General features: G+C 33.3%; 1 protein-coding gene and 1 long non-coding RNA gene across 3 annotated transcripts in view; both read left to right on the forward strand.

Moving 5' to 3' along the window:
* Window positions 1-23,960, forward strand: part of LOC105208171 — a 105,973-nt gene that overhangs the window by 25,290 nt on the left and 56,723 nt on the right. For both annotated transcript variants that reach the window (XM_026140202.2, XM_039446610.1), the window contains exons 4-5: window positions 3,923-4,151; window positions 22,595-22,759. In XM_026140202.2, coding sequence (XP_025995987.1) covers window positions 3,923-4,151; window positions 22,595-22,759 — 394 coding nt within the window. The remainder of the gene's footprint in view (window positions 1-3,922; window positions 4,152-22,594; window positions 22,760-23,960) is intronic.
* Window positions 8,656-10,503, forward strand: LOC120357083. The gene is made up of 2 exons (XR_005574283.1): window positions 8,656-10,244; window positions 10,333-10,503. It is a non-coding gene; the product is annotated as an uncharacterized LOC120357083 (long non-coding RNA).

The following is a 23,960-nucleotide window of genomic DNA, read 5'->3' on the forward strand; positions in this document are numbered from 1 at the left end:
CTAAAAATTTGACCTTGGATGGAAGACGAAGATCATATGAAGGTCAAATTGAATTTTTTTAATGGAACTGCCTACTTTTTATTACATGATCTTATAGCTTATCTCGAGACCTTTCTAAAACACTATAAATAAATGTTTTTTCATTAAGTATTTTTTGAGTTATAAGACTTGAAAGTTACAGTATCACCGGCATTAGCATAACCTAAGGTGTACCGCGTGGAGGTTGCACGGTCGGATTTGCACCTTGTGTGTTTGTGCGTGCGTGCATACGTGCGTGTGTGCGTGTGCGTGTATGTATAGCAGCAGAGATTAGGATCCCACGGTTTGTCACTTCCGCGGTATTTAGTGACTCCAAAATCTCTCTGCTGTGTGTAAGTGATATACCTTTGAAAATATCATTTTCCACTTTCTCAATTAACTAAATGTTCAAAATGTCTTCCTTCTACCGTTTGACAACGAGTTAAATGCTCATAGAAATTATTGATCACATTTTTTATTTATTCTAAAGTGATCAGAGATGTTTCCTGTGTTATTCGGTTGCTAAGGTTTTCCAAATTGCGTGGTTTTATCGCATAAACCTTACTTTTGAGATGTCCCCAAAGAAAATAATCAAAAGGAGACAAATCAAGTGATCTAGCAGGCCATTCAGTGGTATCTCTCCTACCTATTCATCGATTAGAAAAACCACGGTTTAGAAGTTCTCAAATTCCTACTGCATAATGAGGTCCTGCTCCATCTTGCTGGATAGTTCTGTATGTTTGCGTCAAATAAATTTTCAATTTCTAGTATAATATGATCTCGCAATAAACAAATCATCATCAACTCTGCTTGAAGCCTAAAAAATGTAAACACAGGAGAAAAACAAAAATAACTTTGTTTTTCGCGTCTCGAGCTAGACGATAAGCTCGGCTTAGTTCTTCATTCGCTCTCATCGAACGCAATTATTCCTTCACGATGTAATATCACACGTACTCAGTCGAAACTCGCGCATACCCGCGCTTCACGATTACGCTTCTCAGTCGACTCAGTTTTTGTATTTTAAAGACAAATCGCGCCATCTCGCATCTCACTCTGTCTTTCCTTTTTTTCCAATTACAATTTTTTTTTTCGAAAATGTTGACTAAAAAAGAATAATAATGCTGCTTACTTATCGAGGATTTGGAGACCGCATTAAATCATATCAAGAAGTACCTGAACTATTCAATGCTACATATCCTAATCGCAATCCTATTTCTAAGTCCACCGTTCAGAGGACAGTGATACGTTTTCACAAAACAGGAACAGTTAAAGACCGACCTCACAGTATCCACAAGCATTGAATGTCTAGGCAGAAATCTGTAGTCGCGGTATTTTAGCCCATTTTTTATAGATAGTAATTTGAATGCTGAAAAGTATGAAAACTTATTGCAAGATCATATTATACCAGAAATTGAAAATTTATTTGACGCAAACATACAAAACGTGTGGTTCCAGCAAGATGGAACAGGACCTCATTATGCAGTAAGAATTCAAGAACTTCTAAACCGTGGTTTTCCTAATCGATGGATAGGTAGGAGAGGTACCAGTGAATGGCCTGTTAGACCACCTGATTTGTCTTTTTTTTTAATTATTTTCTTTGGGGACATCTCAAAAGTAAGGTTTATGCGACAAAACCACATAATTTGAAAGACCTTAGCAACCGAATAACACAGGAAACATCTCTGATCACTTTAAAACAAATAAAAAATGTGATCAATAATTTCTATGAGCATTTAACTCGTTGTCAAACGGTAGGAGGAAAACATTTTGAACATTTGATTAATTGAGAAAGTGGGAAATGATATTTTCAAAGGTATATTACTCACCTAAAGGTATATTACATAGCAGAGAGGGTTTGAAGTCAGTAAATACCGCGGAAGTGACGAACCGTGGGGTCCTAAACTCTGCTGCTACACACACACACACACACACACACGCGCGCGCGCACGCACGCACGCACGCACGCACGCACGCACGCACACACACACACGCACGCACGCACGCACGCACGCACACACACACACAAGGTGCAAATCCGACCGTGCAACCTCCACGCGGTGCACCTTAGGTTATGCTAATGCCGGCGGTACTGTAACTTTCAAGTCTTATAACTCGAAAAATACTTAATAAAAAAGCATTTATTTATAGTGTTTTAGAAAGGTCTCGAGATAAGCTATAAGATTATGTAATAAAAAGTAGGCAGTTCCATTAAAAAAATTCAATTTAACCTTCATATGATCTTCGTCCTCCACCCAAGGTCAAATTTTTAGCCAAATCATTAGATACATTTCATTAAAGCCTACAACTTTGCTACTTACATACTTTTCGCTATAGTTAATCCTTTTTGAGACGTTTGACCGTTGCCGGACTTTTGCCTAACCCTGTGTATACATACATACATACATACATACATTATATGTATATATATATATATATATATATATATATATATATATATATATATATATACATAAACACATAAATACATACATACATATATACAGTGTGGGGGGAAAAGTACCGAAACAGCAAAATATCTCGGAAACTAAGCATTTTAGAAAAAAGTATTTCAGATAAAAGTTGTAAAGTTTCAAAAGATCTATTTATTGATTTTACCAGTTTAACTTTGGATTGCGTCGCCAAAGTCATATTAAAATTATATTAACTTTTTTAAATAAAATACCCTATTTTTGATTCCAGAATTTAATAGCTGGTGTCTAGAAATTTCCAAAACATTATAAGAAAATTCATTTTTGTTAAATACTTTTCGAGTGATGAGGCTTGAAAGTTACATAGTACATAGTACAGTAAACATTTACACATACGCACACGCACGCACGCACGCACGCACAGGCACACACGCGCGCGCACACGCATACGCACGCACACACATACACACACATACACACACGCGCGCGCGCGCGCTCACGCACGCACACACATTTTCACACATGTATACATAATTATACAATCCTACGCTCTGACCAATCATTCATCCCTCCCTAATTTTTCTTATTAAATAAAAACTATTTTATTTGCTACAACTCAATACTTATTAATTCACTCTCCCAAAATTCTCTCGTTATTAATAAATTGTTGCATTTAAGGGTATTGTATCACACGCTTTCCGGATACAACTGGTGACAGCTGCTTTCTCTATTAAATTAAATCAAATACTTACGTCTCAGATTTAAACTCCACAATCCGCGAACGTAACAATAGGTATATTATTCATGCAAAATTAACATTTTGTATTACAATTTAAAATTATTTGATTTTATCATTTTACGAGTTACATTATTGTAATAACAATTTAAAAATGAATTTAGCCGTAGACAGTTAAAAGTGACAGATTTTTGACATAGGTTTTTTACAAAAAATCACATTGTATGCGTTTAGTTACTTCGATGGAGCCATTTGATAACACTTTGATAACTGCTTTCCAATAATGTTTAGATACTTTTAGTCAGCTGTGTTTTTATTATGGACACAAAACAAATTACAAAATGGCGTCATTTGGGTCAGTAGCGTAATTCGGTACATTTATCCTATAGTAATATTTATTAATTGAGATTTTTTTATCACGGATTCAAGAACTGCATATCAAAAATTCAAGTAAATCGACTGCAAACGCTTTCTTCATATAAATCGCATAAAGTTCTTTATATAAAAATCCTACAAAATTTTGAAAAATTAATAGAAACATTCTAAGAAAAATTTTCAACAAGATAAAAAAATGTAAACGTAGATAAATATATTCGATTACGCAAAATTAATATATGTATGACAAACTACGATTGTAACTGTATATCTTTTATAACTGTACGTAGGTGTCGTGCAATCTTTCTCTTTCTCTCTCGTTAACACCATTTATTTGATCTATAAGCACTTGTGGCACTTGCAGGTAACGGTACGCCAGATGTTTATAAGATACTCGGAAGTGCTAGAATGCGCCAAGCAGACTACGATTATTCGTATATGAATAATGACATGAATGAAAATCAAGAAGATCTGTACGTCGGTCACAGTGGTGACCCGTGGAGTATTTCTTCGACACGTATTTACAATAAAAATATTTACGCATACGTATCGTCGAACAACGCCACGACAAACGACACGAAAGTTCTATCTACGTAAGTTGAACTTACCTACATGGGAAACTTTCATTAATTTGTAATTAGACAATTTATAATTTAAAACTAACAGAACATAGAAAAAACTACACAGAACGAATAACTTTTCCTTCTAAAAATGCATTTATTTTTAAAATGTTAAATATTAAAATGTAAGATTATACGTATATAACTTTAAACAAACTTATATATAGAAATTTTGTATAGTTTTATCAAGAAAAAGATGTTCTCATTATTCAATAATTATTTTCGTAAATTAAATAAAAAAAAAGAAAGCAATATCTTCAAACGAGAATTAGAATTTTTTTAATGAGTACAATGTGATTTTATTATTAAAACAATCATTATGCTTCTTAGATAACTAAATAAAATGAGAATATATTTTTTTAAGAAATTTAAGATTAATAAATTCTTTAAAAAAGGTTAAATTAAATTTAAGCAAGATTGTTTTATAGATGTATAAAAAATATATTTTCTTCCGAATATAGGAAACTATAATTTTTGAATAAAATATCCCTCATAGCAAAAAATATCATAGTGATCATAGTAGGCTACAGGTAAATTGTAATATCACTACGAAGTCATCAGAAAATATCCCTGTTACTTTACTTTATGATGTCAAATTTATATCACCGCCATCCCAGTCAGAAATAATTCTTTCGTTTCGACATCATTAAGATCGATTCAAAACTTCTTACGTCCAAATTATAACATTTTCAAGTAACCAAAAGTTGTATACGTAAAGAGTATAATAGAAGATACATGCATTTTTTAATATTTTTGGAATATACATATATGTAATAAATAATCTTATATTCTGAAAAATTTTGTTCGAAAATCGAATCGATATCTATTCAATATCAATTCGACGATGTGATGATGTAAAAAAAAATTAACTATAATAATTACATTTCTATTTTTGCATCGTTTATTTTTATCATTTATTACATGAAAACAAATAGAATGATTTCAGCATGTAATGATTTATAAAATTGACATTATTCGACGTCGATTTAAACAATAATTGTTATCTGAAAATTTTTTCAGAATTTTTATACACATTAGAATACGTCAGAAATGTTGAGAAATTTACATTTTTTCCCAAAATTTTTCATATAATATATTGTTGCGGAACGCCGCAATTTTCCAGCTTCTTCCAGAGTCATTAATTCTAGAGCCAAGAATGTAACGAAGCGCTGAGATTATTATTTTTCAGTTCCAGGCGATCGATTCTTAGCTTTAGTGTTATTGTTTGGCGATCGGAGCAAAGCGGTGAGCTCGGTCTACCGCCCGCGTGATTGCGCGCGTGGTCGAGCGATGCGCGCTGTAGCCGACCAATTAGCATTCGATGCGCGACGATCTCGCGTATTTTGAACGGCTAAGTCCGGCACAATTCGGTTCTTAAGTCGATTTTTAGTAACATTGTCAATCGATAGAATATATTTAAATATATTTGTAACTTTTTTATTTTTGCAATCTACTCTTTATTTATAAAATTATAGCAATTTTAAAACACAGTTGGGCGTCTGATTGTTTGAACGCTCCGGAATTGCCCGAGATTATCCGAACTCGAAAATGACGTCACGATGTTGTTGCCGAAAGCATAGTATGTATGCACATAGTACTCAGTACAGCTGTATGCTCAATTTTTATTTAATTTGAACTGCTGTACTGTTATTACAACAAATAAACATGAGTTATTGATGGTGTTTTGTGTTCTTGTGCAAAAATATTACGAAAAGTGCACTCGCTAAAGTATTTGTGACAGTACTACGCGAAGAAGCAATAAGGTAGTTGTGGTTTCGATTGGCTCGACGTCCGCATGAATCAACAAAATCGAATTATTTTTGTTGTGATGATCATTTTGTTGTAAATATTCAATATCAAACCATTATTTCCATTAGTATCTATATTTCTAAAGTTTTGAAGTTAGGTTATGAGAATAGTATCTATAAGAATGACATGTTGTAAAAATAATTCTTTAGTTGATATTTTCTAACTAAAAGATGACATGGAAAATTATATTTGTTTCTCTTCAATGGGTGGGCCTATAAAAATGAAATCGGGAGTTATGCCACATATTTTTTCCTGTCAACTCAATAGAGAACGAACTGCAAATTATTCCTTTCATCTTACTGACAATAAGATACAAAAGAGGTTACTGATATTTTGGCTGCAGGATACTCTTCGTTTGATGTTAGAAATAAATGAACTTATATTGCAGCTTTTGCATTCCCTAACTTCAACAGCGTTGAATTTGTCATTTTCCTTAATAAACTCACAAACCATAAATACGTCTATTTGAAACAAATTTGTTAAATCAGCTTTAATAAAACCTGATTCTAAAATATTTGCCATATTTGAAACTACTTTTTGTTTATAATTTAATAATAATAATTGTGCGAAACTATCACACAGCAGAAGGCTCGAAGCGCGCGGAAAAGGAACAACATTGTGACGTCACGCCAATAGTGATGCGTTTTCATCCATTTGAAATTCTATGAATATTTGAACTTTATTATTAAAAAAATATAAACAAATTAACTGATTTTATTTTAATAAATTGTTATTATAGTACTAATATTTTAATAAAACAATTAAATTTTCCAATTCAAAAATTTATTTACGAACCCAATTTGTTCCCTGCAAAACCGCGAAAAGTTTCACGTAAAACCCTCGGGACCGGATCGTGTCGCAAACTATATAGGCTCCCGCAAACAGCAGGAGCGCGCCTTTTCGCAGTCAGAATTCTAGGAGCAAGCGTGTCATATTGAGAGCGAGTATCTTTGTTCAACAAAATTAAAGTTCTATTTTTTTTCAAACGCAACCAGCACATTTAATGAAATTTAATCGGCATCTCCATCCCGCCAAGTAACATCGGTGCAAATTCGCGCACCAGTGCCGCGCGACGAACATATATAAATATTTCAAAATATTCTATAAAGGTTTACATTAAAAATTGTGAGAACTGTTCTAAAAAATATATTATACAAACAATTAAAAAAATTCCAAGAAAAATTTTCTTTATTCTAAAAAAAAAAATAAAAAATAAAATAAAGAATAGTGAGCTCAAGAGCCACGCAGGATGTCGGGTGCAAATAAATAACGAAAGACTTCAATGTCAAGCAGGCAAACGTTTCGACCTTTAATAACGGTCTTCTTCAGTGATAATACAAGTCTATAAAAAACAATCGCACTAATTAAGAAATGAATTCGTCGGAATAAACAAATAAAAATCGAAAAATTAAAATTAAAAACAAAGTTACCAAAAAGATAGAGATTACATCTTATTATAGCGTCTTAGCATAATGATATTGTGAACAACCTCACAGAGCGTGTGCCGAGACAAGAGTTTTGTGAAACAACATCGATTGGTTGCTAACAAATGAATAAATAAATAAATAAGACAATGATGTTAAAATGATGACTATAAAGCTTGTGGCATACAACAATGAAAATAAATAGTTAAAAAAGAAGAAGTATAAGCGGAATATAAGTAAAGAGATTCTAGTAAATAAATAAGAAAGCTGTACAAGTCATTAGATATAAAATTATAAAAAATCATTCTAAAAGTAATGTAAATTCAAAAAAGGAAAAGAGGAGATAAGTCAAAGCGAAAATCAAATACAGATTACCTCTAAGCACCAAAACTCGTATCACAGCCTTGAGATGGGATGTTACATCTTGGTGAGAATAGATACAAATAATATAGACCGAAACGAGATAGCCTCGGTGGCCCGAACGAAAGGAATAGAAGGAGGAGGGGTGATGAACCTAAGAAGGGGGAATACGCTCGAGGATAGGAAGATACGCATCCGAGAGAAGTTCGGTATCGCTTTGTTTATTGAGTCCGTGCATTTGATTTTTGATGTGTAGCATCTCGGATATAGATCTTTTGACATAAGATGGCTCCTTGTCTAAAATTTTTACGTTCTCCCAATCAAATTCGTGATTTTCTCCGATGCGATGTAACGAAATAACTGAAGGAGAACTGGCCTTCCTAATGTCTGCTTTATGTTCGCTAACTCTTGTTTTTAATTGACGTTTCGTCTGTCCCACGTAAGAAGAATCACAGTCCTTACAATTAATTTTGTAGACTACGTCATTACAAGAAAGACGCTCTGTATGATCTTTACCTGTCGTTATAAATTTATTAAGTTTAGAAGGGATTGTGAACGCAACACTGCAGTCAAACTTACATGAGAAAGACGAAAATTTCTCTGATACCGACTCAATGTAAGGGATCGTAAAAAATCTTCTAACACGTTTATCCTCAACGTAGGTGTCATCTTTGTAAAAAAGGTGTTTAAGTCTGGAATTTATCATGGAGAAGATAAAATTTAAAGGATAGTTATTCTCCAATAAAATGTTAACTAAATTTATGAAGTTCTTACAATGAAATTGAGGATGTGATAATAACAGTAATTTGTCAACCAAACCAAAAATAACACCCTTTTTATGACACAGGGGATGGTGTGAGAAAAAATTTAAGTATCTTCCTGAGAAAGTTGGTTTGCGGTATTGATCGAAAATAATCCTATTATTCACATTTATAAGCATAACATCAAGAAAACTGATTTTTCCCTCGATCTCTCTCTCCATAGTAAATTGTAAACGGTCATGCATGGAATTAAACGTGTCAAGAATGCCCGATAGCGAATTAGCCGGGGCTGCTAATATAATGTCATCTACATATCTGCAGTAAAAAGGTAGATGAAAAGAAAGGAGTTTTAACGCCTTACACTCCAAATCCTGCATGACCAGATCCGCTAAAATAGGAGACAGCGGTGATCCCATCGGCAGACCGAAGATCTGTTTATAGCAAGTATTATTAAATTTAAAATATGTGGAATCTATTATTAAATTTAGAGCTTTAAGAAATTCATTGACCGGAACAGTAGTATTTTTTGAAATCAGATCCCATCTGGTCGTGACGCTTTCCACCGCTAAGTTTTTTGGAACGTTGGTGAAAAGAGACACGACGTCCAATGACACTAAGACGTGATCCGATTCCACGTGAAGGCCATTAAGTTTATTGACCAAATGGAAGCTATTTTTCACGAAACTATCTGCTTCCGGTATGCTGTTATAAATTATGTTATGTAAAAAATAAGCTAGAGAGTGTAACGGACTATTTATGGAAGAAATTATAATTCTTAAAGGGTTATTAGGTTTGTGGATCTTCGGCAGGCCGTAGGCTCTCGGCAAAACACCGTCCGTTGTCAATAAACTCCTATAAATATGTTGTTCAATGAAACCTTTATCTTTCCATATGGAGAGAAGAGAGCGAGTCTCTTTGGTTAATTTTTGAATCGGATCTTTGGATAATTTGACGTAAATAGACTCGTCAGAGAGCATGCCTTCCATCTTCGAGATATAATCATTCTTGTCAAGGGCAACTGTTACATTACCCTTGTCCGCTCTGGTAAACAAAATATTAGGGTGCTCCCTAACGAATCTTCCCGTGGTTCGTAACCAGTCTTTAATTAGCTGGTCATTGATATTTACCTGACGGTCGCTGCGAAACAAGGTCTCCAAGATCGATACCGAACGATTCCTTATTGCCACGTGTATGTTTTCTCGGTATTGTGAGATGTTAAGTTCTATGTGTTTGATGAATTCTAATAATGTTCTTCCTCTGTCACCATCCAATAAAGGTAAACCAAAGCGGTCCCCCAGTTGTAAGAGATATTGGACGTCCCTCGGGATGTCATTATTGCTTAGATTAGTAAACCAATCGTTATGCAAAGTGTCCAGAGGAATCTCAGAATTAAATTCAGAGGGAGACACATGGATTTTATGTATTGTCTCATTCACACTGGGCGTAAGCCGTTGGAAAGAAAAAGTTGTTTTCTCATTAGTCACATCCGAAGTCTTGGCGACATATTTAATGTCTCTTATGTTATTAATCCAATACTGACGCTTTTTATAGTCATCATTTTAACATCATTGTCTTATTTATTTATTTATTCATTTGTTAGCAACCAATCGATGTTGTTTCACAAAACTCTTGTCTCGGCACACGCTCTGTGAGGTTGTTCACAATATCATTATGCTAAGACGCTATAATAAGATGTAATCTCTATCTTTTTGGTAACTTTGTTTTTAATTTTAATTTTTCGATTTTTATTTGTTTATTCCGACGAATTCATTTCTTAATTAGTGCGATTGTTTTTTATAGACTTGTATTATCACTGAAGAAGACCGTTATTAAAGGTAGAAACGTTTGCCTGCTTGACATTGAAGTCTTTCGTTATTTATTTGCACCCGACATCCTGCGTGGCTCTTGAGCTCACTATTCTTTATTTTATTTTAATTATAAGAGCCTTAACCCTTGTTTTATTGTTTTGTTTTCTCTATTCATTCTTTATTTGTTAAAAAAATAATTTTCAATAATTATTTTAAGGAGTAAAAATTTTCATTTTTAAACATGAAAATAAAGCGATTTTTGAACAAATAAATTCAATCAAAAACGTTATTATCTTAAATGAACAAAAATAAAAAAAATTACCTTCAACAATAGTCCTAATTCAAACCAATATCGAAACGATCTCAACTTTTAAATTAAATCATTTTACCTAATCAGAAATAATTCTTTAAAAAGAGAAAAAATAATTATTTTTTTGTTTTTGACGGAATGTTCTTAGAAAACATCACAATAACTCTTCGAAACAATGTCATTTTGGTGTCGAATAAAAGTCAAAACTTACTTGAAATTGGAGTCAAAAATCTATCAAAATTAACAAAAATTTCGAAAATTTTTGACTTACATTTTCAACATCAAAACGATATTGTTTCGAGGAACTATTTCTGACTGGGATATCGCTGTGACATGCAACTTTTATCACATTAGCTATGCTACTGTGACATCATATTTGAAATATGATATTACAATCATACAAATTCAATATCACGTATACAAATCAGGATATTACTATTTGTAAATAATTTGCAGAAATAAATATAATCTAAAATAGTTTTTGTGATTTATTATTAATAACATTCACTTATTTATATATTTATTTATATTTAAACAGATTTTTTAATCAAAATATTTAAGATGGACTCGGCAATATTAAAATTAGAAAATAAAGCGTAGGAAATGCGAGTCAAACGAGGTAATTGATGCGTCAATGTACAATATATTTAGGATTTAGTACATTGAAATGTACATTAATAGATCAGACGCGTTTCGACTTTACTTGAAGTGATTCTCAACGGTAATTATAAATTAACAAAATCATAAGTGTTCATAATTGTGTAACGTGGTGGTCGCGTTGAACGAAAGAGAAACGTCTCATATTTAGCATAAGTTGTATTCGACTCGAGAGCGAAGAATCGAACAGTCGCTTCTATTTGTTCAAAAATTCTAAGCGAATTTTCAAAAATAATCCATCAATGTTGACCACCAAGATGGATGTATGGGCGATTATGCCGTGATCTGTGGACAGTGAACATGAATGTTTGGAAGTTATAAAATAAAAATTTAGACAACTCACCAGCACTGTCAATTCAAGCCATTTTGTAAGTTGACGTCACATCGTAATAAATTAACACAGATTTCTTTTTATATAAAAATAAATTCAAAGAAAGATGTCATTAAGTCGAAATTAATAAAACACAATAAATATAATAAATAGAGTGGCACAGAGATAGTCAGATGTTTCCTCGTCAAACGCACGAACACAAATGAGCTCGCAATAATAACCGATATGTATCAAAAAAGGTCACAACCTGTCTAAGATCCCCGAGTATGCGTGGTCGAGGAAATTCGTGTCTGTTTGTAAATTCAGACTCTCTCTCTCTCTCTCTCTCTCTCTCTCTGAGATTTAACATGTAGCATCTCTGAAGTGAGTCGTTTGAAAATATTCTTTTCGACATCGAGAACTTGAACATTGTCCCAATCAAAATCATAACCGCGATGTAATCTATGGTAAGTAATAACAAAATTAGTTGTCGTGTTTCTACGAATATGTTGGTGATGTTCTGAGATTTTCGTGTTTAATTGTCTCCCCGTTTGACTCACGTAGGAAGCATCGCAGTCATTGCATGATATTTTACACACGACGTTCTTTTTGGAGGTATCCTGGAGAGGATCCTTATGGACTTTGATAAAAGTGCCAAGTTTATTGAGACTGTAAAAAACCAATCCAGAGTCAGTATTATTTGTAATGCCCCTGAATTTGTTAGACACTGAATCAATAAAGGGGATCATAAACCAATTTTTTTTTGTTCAGATTCAGAATTATTAGTGATCCTGTTGGGTATTTCGATTATGGATAAGACTTTCTAATCTTGTTTTAATAGTTTTTAAAATAAAATAATTTTTTTAATGTTTTTTAAACGTTTTTTGATGTTTTTTTCAAATAAAATTTTTTTCATATTTAATTTAATTATTGTATTATATTGACATATATTTTCTAGTTGCATTTTTATTTAAACAAATAACAGAAAAGTTATTCCAGATGCTATTCCGCATTTATGAAAATAGTAAAAAACTATAATTTTATACATGTTTATATAAATAATGCTTTAATTATACATATTTCATCTTTTCGGTAACAAATATTGACCTGATCTATCAATTATATACATGTATCAGCACAAAGTGTTCACAGGTTATTATGAAGAATCAGTTCGCAGCAATTGTAGAGGTTAAGCATCATTCTTTGGGGTCACGATTTGAGTAGGTAGGGGCTACTCGGAAATTTCCAAAAAAATTCCGAACTTTTTTTATTGCGGAAAATTTGTTAAATATTTAAAAAATATTGTTTTGCTCACGTATGATAAGCTCCACTTGAATGATCCATGTAAAAAGAACATGGATTCCACGTACCTATTCTCATCGGGTTATTTCATATCATAGTCATGTCATGACGATATCACGCTGTGACAAAGTGGACATTCGCATGTCATTATGACATCATGTGATATCATTATAACATAATTACTTGTCACACAACACATCTGTGCAATATCACAGTGACATTTTTTGCTATGAGAGATATTAGTTTAATTTACCATAGTCAAAAAAATTTTTTTTAATTTTAGAATTAAATTGTTATAAAAGTATTAGAATTGGAACACTTTCCTAAATTTTTGTAAATTTGTAATGCATCGTTTTTGCGATGAATTTCTCAGTGAAACTACAACATTCTACACATTTCTCAAATATCTTACCATCTCTTACAAAAATAATTCACTGTTTTTACACCTCACATAGACCTTTTTTAGCCCGTTTTTAGCCCGTTTCATCATTTTTATGCCCGTTTCTCGCACTTATAATCTATTGCAAAGTAAGATGATGAGTATACACGAGTATGCTTACAAGTATTTTTGAGTAGATTCGTTTTCAATATTCATTTTTCAGCTGATGAGTGACAATACGTTATTTATACGTTTTTTTACTTACAAAAGGAGAATAAAATATTCGCTGATTTTCTTAACTTTAATCATATTTATATTAATTATATTAGTACTTATCCTCTACTAATTCATGAATAAGTGACACGACGCAATATTCAAGTATTATTAATACCTAATGTATGATGCTGCAACAAACCGCCTTTCCGCCTTTAATATTTGAAAAGCTCATTACAGGGCGAAGCTTTACAGATTATTAGCGGATTTGAGATCTCGTCAGAGAATTATGAACCAGCGTGGGAATTATTGACTAGCACGTATGACAATAAGAGGTTATTGATAAATACTCATATGAACAGATTATTAAATTTCCCAACGGTAGAGAAAGGCAAGTATGCTACTTTTAAGCAAATAATAATTCATGTTCGAACACATATAAAAGCCCTCAACGTGCTAGAATTGCCTGTTCGAGCATTGGGATGAATTATTGATTCATCTGATAAAAGATAAACTAGATTATGTAACACAGAAAAGCTGGGAAGAGGAGACAAGTCGAAGAGCAGAGAAAAACAGGCCTACGTTAGAAGACTTTCTTCGATTTTTATCCGAATATGCACGAACAATGAAGTTAATCGACAATGGCAGATCCAAACCGGAAGCGGTTAAGCAGCTTACATCGAACGCGAGGATGAACAAAATGGAGAAGAGGTGAACGTGGCGACAACATCAAGGGAAACATGTGACAATTGCAGTGGTCCACATCGCTTATTTAAATGTGAAGAATTTCTGAAGTTGTCGATACCGATGAGAACCGACAAAGCACGACAATTAAGACTATGCTTAAACTGCTTTGGTAAGAAGCATTTTTCAAAAGAATGCTATTCGGGAGCGTGCAGGAAATGCGGCGGAAAGCATAACACACTACTGCATAGGGAAGAATCCAGTGCTAAGGCAGACGAAGGTAAGAATACGTCTCAAGGTACATCGGATGCATCAGCAGTCACAGTGGCAGTCTACACAAAACAAAATTCAGATCAACGCATTCAGGATAAAACAAGCACGGAGAACAAGCTTAATATTCACATTGCCAAGAACGACCAATCACATGTCATATTATCTACAGCTCAAGTGTTAATAGAAGACATAAATGGAGAAAGGCATCTCTGCACAGCACTATTGGATCCGGAGCACAAACTAATGTAATAACAAGATCTTAATAACAAGAGCTTAATAAAATAAAATTGAAACCAATCAAAACAAGCCAGATGATCAGTGGCATAAACAGTGAAAGAGTTAAGTATACGGAATTAGCAAGAGTCAAAATAAAATCAGCACACACCAAATTTGAAACAGAAATTAAATGCATCATTATGCCGACGATTATTGAACAATTGCCTCAAGTTAAGTTGGAGAAGAAACTTATACCAATAGGCACCTAAAGGCATGCAATTAACGGACCCAGAGTTTCACAAACCGAATAACAGTGATCTACTCAACAGAGCTGGCTTATTTTGGCGCATTTTCTGTAGAAAATCCATGCCACAGCAAACAGGGGTACCGAGCTTACAAAAAACATTGTTCGGTTGGATCATTGGAGGAAAGCTGCAAATAGGTAAAGTTACAAAAACGGAGAAGATATGTGAGATATTAGCGGATGTCACTCTGAAGGAGCAGTTAGAACGATTTTCGAAGGTAGAAGAGATATTGGAAATTCGTCAGCCTACGGAAGAAGAAGTCGAATGCGAGGAGAACTTTAAGAAAACAGTAGAAAGAACATCATCCGGAAGATTCATAATAAGTTTACCAAGGAAGCAGAACGTTTACTTAGGAGAGTCAAAAGAGCAAGCAGAAAGAAGATTGTTAGCGTAGAGAGGAAATTCAAGAATGATTCAAACTGTAAAGAGAAATACATAAAATTCATGGCAGATTATGAAAGCAAGGCGCATATGTCACGGATATTGGCATCAACGGAGGAGCCGGAGGAAATATGTTGGTTGCCTCATCAAGCAGTGTTTAAGACGGATGGCTTGACTACCAAAATTCGAATAGTTTTCGGCGCATCATCCAAGACATCAAACGGTAAGTCATTGAATGATAAACTTCAAGCCGGACCAAACTTGCAGAATAAGATGTTTGACATTCTTTTAAAATTTAGAACACATCAGTTTGTATTTAGTGCAGATATTGAGGCCATGTATAGACAAATTCTAGTAACAGAAAGAGATCGACACCTCCAGAGAATATTATGGAGATCTGAATCAACGCAACCGATGCAAGCCTATAGCTTAAACACCGTGACTTATGGGACAACTGCCGCACCTTTCTTGGCGATAAGATGCCTGCGCGAATTAGCACAGCAAGAAGATAATTTGTTAGAAGCAGCAAACGTTGTAAGACACGATTTTTATATGGATGATGTGTTGTCAGAAGCATCTACAGAAAAGAAAGCTGTTCAGCTACGCAAAGAAGTGACAGAAGTATTGAAGAAAGGACAATTTCGACTAAAAAAGTGGCGAGCGAATCATAGAAAAATTTTGGAGAATATTAAAGGAGAGGATGAAAACGACAAATTTTTAAAACTTGATAGGGAAAGAGCACTAAAGATTCTCGGATTACTATGGGATGCAACAACAGATACGATACAGTACTCAGTGAACATATCAAGGCCAGCCACTGTAAGCGGTGGCACAAAAAAGCATAGTATCTCAGGTTGCACAAATTTTTGATCCGTTGGGTCATTTTGGGATCTTTTCCAATTTTAATCAAGGTCAAATACATCATGCAGCAGACCTGGCAATTTCCGTTGGATGAGATAAGCCTCTACCTAAAATAATGCAGGAGCAGTGGCAAGAGTTCTATGATGCTCTGCAAAAACTCAATGAATTTAAGGTCATGCAAAACTTAAATCCAGGTAACCAAACTCAGGTGTTTAATGTCATGGATTTCGGAGATGCCTCCAAAAAAGCATACGGAGCGTGCCTCTACGCTATATCAAAAGATAAGGAAGGTAATACACAGTCTTTTTTAATTTGTTCAAGGAGTAAAATAGCTCCTTTAAAAACTATCTCACTACCAAGGTTGGAATTGAATGCTGCGCTCATGCTAGCTAAGTTAACTGCTACGGCTATACGTGCATTCGGTAACAGAATTAAAGAAATTCATTTGTGGAGCGACTCTAGCATTGTGTTACATCAGATAAACACTAGTCCCAACTTGTTGAAAACTTATGTAGCGAATCGTGTGACGAAAATTCAACAGGCAGTGAAGAAAGCAACTTGGCATCATTTGCCATCATCGGACAATCCTGCGGATGTCCTGTTACGAGGTTCATCAATTGAAGAATGAAAACACAACAAGCTTTGATGGCATGGTCCTTGGTGGATCGCTAACCCGGGAGAGTGGCCGTAGCTGCCGCAACAAGAAGAAGAAACGGAACAGCTGGAATTGAAGAGGGCACTAGCGGCTGTGTGTATTCAATCACATAATGATATTTTAAGAAGATTTTCCTTGTACGACAAATTATTGCAAGTCAGTGCATACTGCCTACGTTTTAAGAACAATTGCAAGGAATCAAGAGCTAAAATAATCGGACCATTGACAGTGCAAAAATTGAATCAAGCAGAAATTGTAATTATTAAGTTAGCACAGGCAGAATCTTTTATAACGGAGATATTAACTTTTGTCAAGGGACAATCTATTCCGAGAACTAGCAAATTAGCGGCATTTAATCCATTCTTAGACCATGAGGGAATTTTGAGGATCGGCGGACGATTACGCAACGCACAACTTATTGCAGAGCAGAAGCACCCGATACTTATACCGTCGGAAAATTCATTAACTGTTTTGATCATTAGACGAGAACACGAGAGACAATTACACAGTGGTATAAATCAACTACTGTATACCATACGATGACGTTTTTGGATCATTAGAGGAAGGCGAGAAATAAAAAAGGTGATCAAAGGATGTATGAAGTGCTTCCGTTTGAAGCCTGAGAGCAAAGAGGTACTAATGGGTGATTTACCCAAAGAGAGAGTTTGTGAAAACTTACGAGCCTTTATAAATGTCGGAACTGACTACGCAGGACCCTTCTTAATTCGAGAGAGTGGCAGAAGAGGCAAGATGGTCACAAGAAAGGCATGGATAGCAGAGTTTGTGTGCTGTGCTACTAAGGCAATGCATCTAGAATCGGTGACAGACTTGTCAACGAAGGCATTTATCGCTGCTTTACGGCGTTTTACAGCAAGAAGAGGACTCTGTAATCAAACATTATCCGATAACGGGACGAACTTTGTTGGAGCAGCCCGACAGCTTCAAGAGCTCTACACGTTTTTTCAAAAGGAGAGCGAATCAATTTCGCAGTATTTAGCGCAACAACAAATTCAATAGCAATTCATGCCACGATCCCCAAATTTTGGCGGATTATGGGAAGCAGCAGTGAAGGTAGTTAAAAAGCACTTCTACGCTGTCACTCAACGTCAGATTCTGACTTTCGAAGAATTCTATTCCATCTTAACTGAAATCGAGGCGATAATGAATTCGCGTCCACTTTGTCCAATGACCAAGAATCCGGACGATTTAGCTGTTCTAACTCCCGCCCATTTCTTGGTTGGGGATTCATTATTGCTACCTGTGGAGGACAATTTTTTAGTCACACCAGATAACAAACTATCCAGATGGCAACTTTTACAAAAGTTGAGACAGTCTATATGGAATCGTTGACACATTGAGTACTTGCAGGAACTGCAACGTCGACATAAGTGGGCTCACCCATCGGACAATCTTTATCCAGGTATTATTTGTTCTGTTAAAAGAGAAAAACGTACCACCACTTCACTGGACGATAGCTCGCATTACCGAGGTCCACCATGGAAAAGACGAAGTCGTTAAAATAGTCACAGTCCGCACTGCGAGAGGATTCTTCAAACGAGCTGCAAGAGATGTTTGTCTCCTCCCAATATACGACAATCAGGAAAAAATGTAAAAGACCAGCACCAAGTAACGTTTTATTTTATTTTTTTTTTAATATCTGCCCTCACGAGAGATTCACAATTTGAATGTATTCAATTTCAGTATCATTTAATCATCATTTTATTATATCAACTATTATATTAATTATATATTATTTTATTGAAAGTCAAGTCTTTCAAGGAAACCGGAAATTTTCGTTCTTTCTTGTTCATTAACAAGAAAGAACAAATTCGTTTTCCCACGCGCGACTACGCATTGAAGGACGCGCGCGCCTCTCTCAGAGTTCTCATGTATACATTAGCCAGAATAAAAACATTGTTCGTACAAAGATCAATCAAGCTATCAATTCACACCTATCAGCATTAACATATACAATTGTACACACACACACGCACGCGCACGCATGTTTGGGATAGCGTGATTCAGTAAAAATTTTAATAACTAAAGGAGAAGAGAGTAATATGGTACCCATTTTTATTTTATTAAATAATTTTGTTTATAATTAATATTTTCTATTGAAACTTGAACGATTACAATTATCAGAGTGTTGTTTAACAGATTCTAGACTCAAAGTAAAAAAATATTTATTATTTAGAACGTGATTTATAAAAATCTAATGCACTGCATAATCGGTGGAAGAAAAAAAGTGGTTGTAATATGGTTATCCATAAAAATAATTTCAAAAAATCTGTTTAGTTTAAAAGAATCACAGTACCTTGTTACAAAATTATATTCTTTTAATTTTCCATTGTTTAGAATTTTTTAGTTTAGAATTTTTCTGCGTTCACAAGCTTTAGAAATACCATTAGAAATTTTATTAAAAATTATATTATTTTATCCCTGTTTAACATTAAACAACAAACATAAAATAATGTCTCTAATGTTTCTAAACACCGCTCTGTAGAATGATTTATCGAAGAAATATTTTAATATAAAAATTTCGCTTAAAAAATTATATTAATGGAAATTCCATGTTATTGTTTTAACTTTGTACAACTCGAAATATGTATAACTGAATAAAAAGATAAATAATAGAAAAACACTCGAGTGTATGTACCTTCGTGTAATGATACACTCAAATTTAAGAATAATGAGGAAAGGTATGTAATTAAAGATTAAAGTGTGTCTTGAAAAAATTTAGAAGTGCTCAAAAGTAAAAATGTCTTATAACAATTGTCAGTCATTATATATTGGCATATAGCATCACTAAAAAATGGTGAGCTACTATACAAATAATTCCAAAAGCAATTGTTAAAATCAGTGTTTTCACTTTGAGGGAAATTTTCCCATTTCGGAGAATTTTTGAACTTTTGAGGGAAGAAAAGAAAAAAGGAAAAATGAGGGAAAATTACACAAACTCGAGAAAATAATAAAGAACATATAGTTATCCATATTAATAAATCCCTTTTTGAGTGTAACTACTATAGAAATAAGGAACAGCCAATTAGGAGTTGATAGCATCGTCTGATTGGCTGAGGTTGTTATAATTCCTATATTTCCTCACTCTACACCTGAGGGATTCGATCGATTGAATTTAAGAAGTTGGCAATCTTATTAGATATCTGTGATTCTGTATTGTTTTGTTATTAAACATTAAAAAATTGATGAATTTTTATTTTTAAAAGATGTTTGTTTATTTTCCTTATTTATTCTTGTTATTGTTAAAAATAGATTTTTAATCAATTTGATTGAAAGTAGACATAATCTATTTTCTTTTTCTGAATTAAAAGCATTAACTTAAGTTTAACCTGACGCCTGAGGATAACACTTGTAAGATATAAAGAAATTATAAACAATTATAAAGAAACAAAATAAATGATTTAAATATAAATTCAAAAATTTTTTATTAAAATAAAGACTTTAGACGCAAACTACTCTTAAATAATAAAATCGCTAACATTTTTTTATGTAAAGGAAAATACAAGGAAAATTCAAGGTAGAATGTCGGAAAAAAGGGAAAATTTAGGAGGAGGAGAAGAGAAATTTTAAACCACTTGGTGGAAACACTGGTTAAAATACGTCACCTAATGACGGAAATAAGAGAGGTAGCCATATTATCGACAGTAGCCATAATACCTTCTTCTCTTTTATATGTTAATTATATATTAATTATAATTTTTAATGATTTGTGCTATTTCAAGATGTGCAGCGTCCCAGAAATTTATTCGGAATTAATTCATATTTAATACAGTCTCCGTATGGATATTACTGAGGTATACAAAATAAAGGTTTGCCAAACTCAAGCCCTTTCAGGGTATAGTTGTAGTAGTATAATTTAGGCTGCCTAGTTACAACCCGTATAGGACCCAGTTTGAATTTTACTTTCATTCCAAGATAATTATACCTAAAAAGTATGTTTAAATAAAAATTTCTTTTTTTCAAAAATAAGCAAAATTTAATTAAATCATTCCGTAACTTTTTACAGAAAAAAAATTTTTAATTTTTGTTTTAACTTATTAAAACCCAAGATTAAACCAGCAAAGATATTTAAAAAATAATAATTAGAAATAGTATCAAAACATAAAAGAACATTATTGACATAAAAAGCATATTGCAAAAACTAATAAACTGATTTGTTTATAACAATTATAACCATTAAGAAACCATCATATATGTTTCTTTAGTAATTTTTCCCCGTTGAATCGATTGGAGCAGTTTCTCTTTACAATCAATTTTTAATAATTTGTCTATAACAATTAATTTGCAAAATTGACTTTTGTAACGTACTCTTTACGTCAATAATGTTTTTTCATGCTCAGGTCCTATATCTAATTGTTCTTTGGCTACTTTTATCAGTCTGGTCATGAGAAGGAACGAATTTTAATTATTTACATAGTTTATTTTTTTGCATAAAATATGAATGTTTTAAGAAAGAGTCATATACATTTCGTTAGTAATTTTTTCCGTAGAATCGATTGGCGTAATCAATTTTCCTCTACAGTCAATTTTTAATAATTTATTTATAACAATTAGTTGCAAAATTGATTTCTGTAATGTGTTTTTTACGTCAATAATTCTTTATGCTCCAGTATTATTTCCAATTGTTATTTTTTTAACTCTCTTTATTGGTTTGGCTATGGATAGACACAGGTTTGAGTTATTTATATAGTTTATTATAAAAATATCTAAGGCTAAATAATCAAAGGGTTAGTAAAAGTGTTTACTGTTAGTGGCAATTAACACGCAAGTTTCTTCATGTTCAAATCAGCTTCACTTCAAATATAACTTTTTATTAACAATATTCCAAGTGTACGATTAAATTAGTATTAGCGTATTAAGTTACTGTTCCCAGATCTTAGGTTCGAATCCCGCCAATGCATTTTTAAAGTTATAAAATAATGCGTAATTGTATTTAGTAAATTAAAAATCTTATATGCAAAACAGTGAATACAGATTAAGCTATAAGAATAATAAGATCTGTTAAAAAACGGAAAAAAATATATAGGTAAATATTTCTAAAAAAATTAAAAAATAAACAGGAACAGACTAAAATTTTTGGCCTAAGTTTGAAAACTACTGCAGGCGTGAGTGCTTATGAGTGCTAGATGAGTATTTTGCACTCGTAGCTAAATATACATTTGTACACCTCAAATTTACACACTGCACGTTTTCACTATTCAAAAATACTTATAACTATACATTATTACTACTCAGATATACTCGTATGTAACCGCTTTAAGCAATCATTTTTCCGGAAAAGTTCCTGTTTGCGACCTAGAAACGGATCATACTCATTGAGCGGATTGCACGTTTTCACCACTCATATTGACCATTTTCAAGTGCTAAAAACGGGCCAAAAACGATGAATTATTTTTGTAAGGAATGGTAGAAAAAATGTCTATTGATAAGTACAAAATTCTACTAAAAATAGAACTTTGTAGAAATTATTTATTTTTTAGAAAAAATATTTATTTTTTCAAAGAAATGTGTATTTAATTATTAACTAACAAGTGTTATAGTTCCAGCATTTTTGTAAATTTTTGTAGCATTTCTTAAGTTTGTATAGAATTTTGTAAAATATTTTTCTGCCAAGATAATACTAATATGTTAATATTTTTCTGCCGTGATAATACTAATATGTTAATATTTTCTTCTATACATGATTTCAGAACGAGCGGAAAAGAAAACAACGGTCATGCAAGATATAAAAGAGGAGTGATACACCTTTATAACATGGTAGTATGTGCCACAGGATGTAATCCCTTAGTTTACAAAGGATATGGCTGTTACTGCGGATTCTTAGGATCTGGTTATGTCATCGATGGTATCGACCAGTACGTTCACCTATTTTAGCTCTGCCCTGACAGAGTCAAAAGTTCTAGAAAATTCTACACAAATTTAACCCTTAAACACATTAGTGGGTCTGTGAAACCCCTTATGAAATTTCAATCGCTTGCTGTGTGAAGACAGAATGAGATAGAAGGCTCGGACTAGGATGTAAAAAAAGTTTGAAATATCCCCTTTCGATTGATACGGTTGATCAATTTTTTTTCAACTAGAATTCAAACGGCACGACAATAAAGTTTTGTTGAGGTCAATGGAACGTATAGAGGGTGATTCAGAATAACCCGTTGTCTTTCAAGGGACGTATTCCTGGTTGAATTCTAAGACGATTTTTCCTTTGCCAAAAATTTGTCAGACCCTTAGATTTTGAAATATCAGCCGATTAAGTTAGCGTATCACGGGTCCAATACAGATGGTACGCAGGAGCGGCGCACTCACCGTTACGCGCGGGTGTGTCGTGAGGTGCCTGCTGCGCTCAGCTGATACAACACACAAGTCTTTTTCCCCTCTCACTCTCTCTCTCTCTCATTCTCTCTCTCTCTCTCTCTCTCTCTCTCTCTCTCTCTCTCCCCCCTCTCTCCCCCCCCCTCTCTCTCTCTCTCTCTCTCTCTCTCTCTCTCTCTCTCTCTGTCACATCACAATGCTAGCTTTAACTTAAAAATGTAATTAATTTTCTCCTTAATTTTAATGATTTTAATAAGAGAAGTGCCAGGAAATTCTTTATACAGTCGAAGAATCGAACAAAGAATTGCACAAAATCTAGATATTTAATTACATTTAATAAATTATGTCATTGCAAGTATTCAAACAAATATTTATTAAAATTTAATAACTTTTTTTCTCAATGTAGAATCTCTTGATATAAAAAAATAATTTTAATAAAATAAATAGAAAAATATTTTTCAATAAATTTTATTATTAAAAACAATATTAATCACTATTTTATTTTTAAATTGCCGCGTTCTAACTTCTGTTTGACCAATCACGCATTCATATTCGATCATAACGTATCTCATAAAATCAATCGGCGGCTCTTTCCTGTTGTCGAGTAAACACGTGTTATCTGTTCGTCGCGCGTAAACACGAGTTTTATCGAGCTACATATTTTCGCACGCCGAATGACTAATAATTATTTACAGTGATCGTTACTCGAAGTCATCGTTAATTAGTTACTCAAGTTTTATTGATCAA

This window comes from Solenopsis invicta, chromosome 3, assembly GCF_016802725.1.
Source record: "Solenopsis invicta isolate M01_SB chromosome 3, UNIL_Sinv_3.0, whole genome shotgun sequence".
Taxonomy (NCBI): Eukaryota; Metazoa; Arthropoda; class Insecta; order Hymenoptera; family Formicidae; genus Solenopsis; species Solenopsis invicta.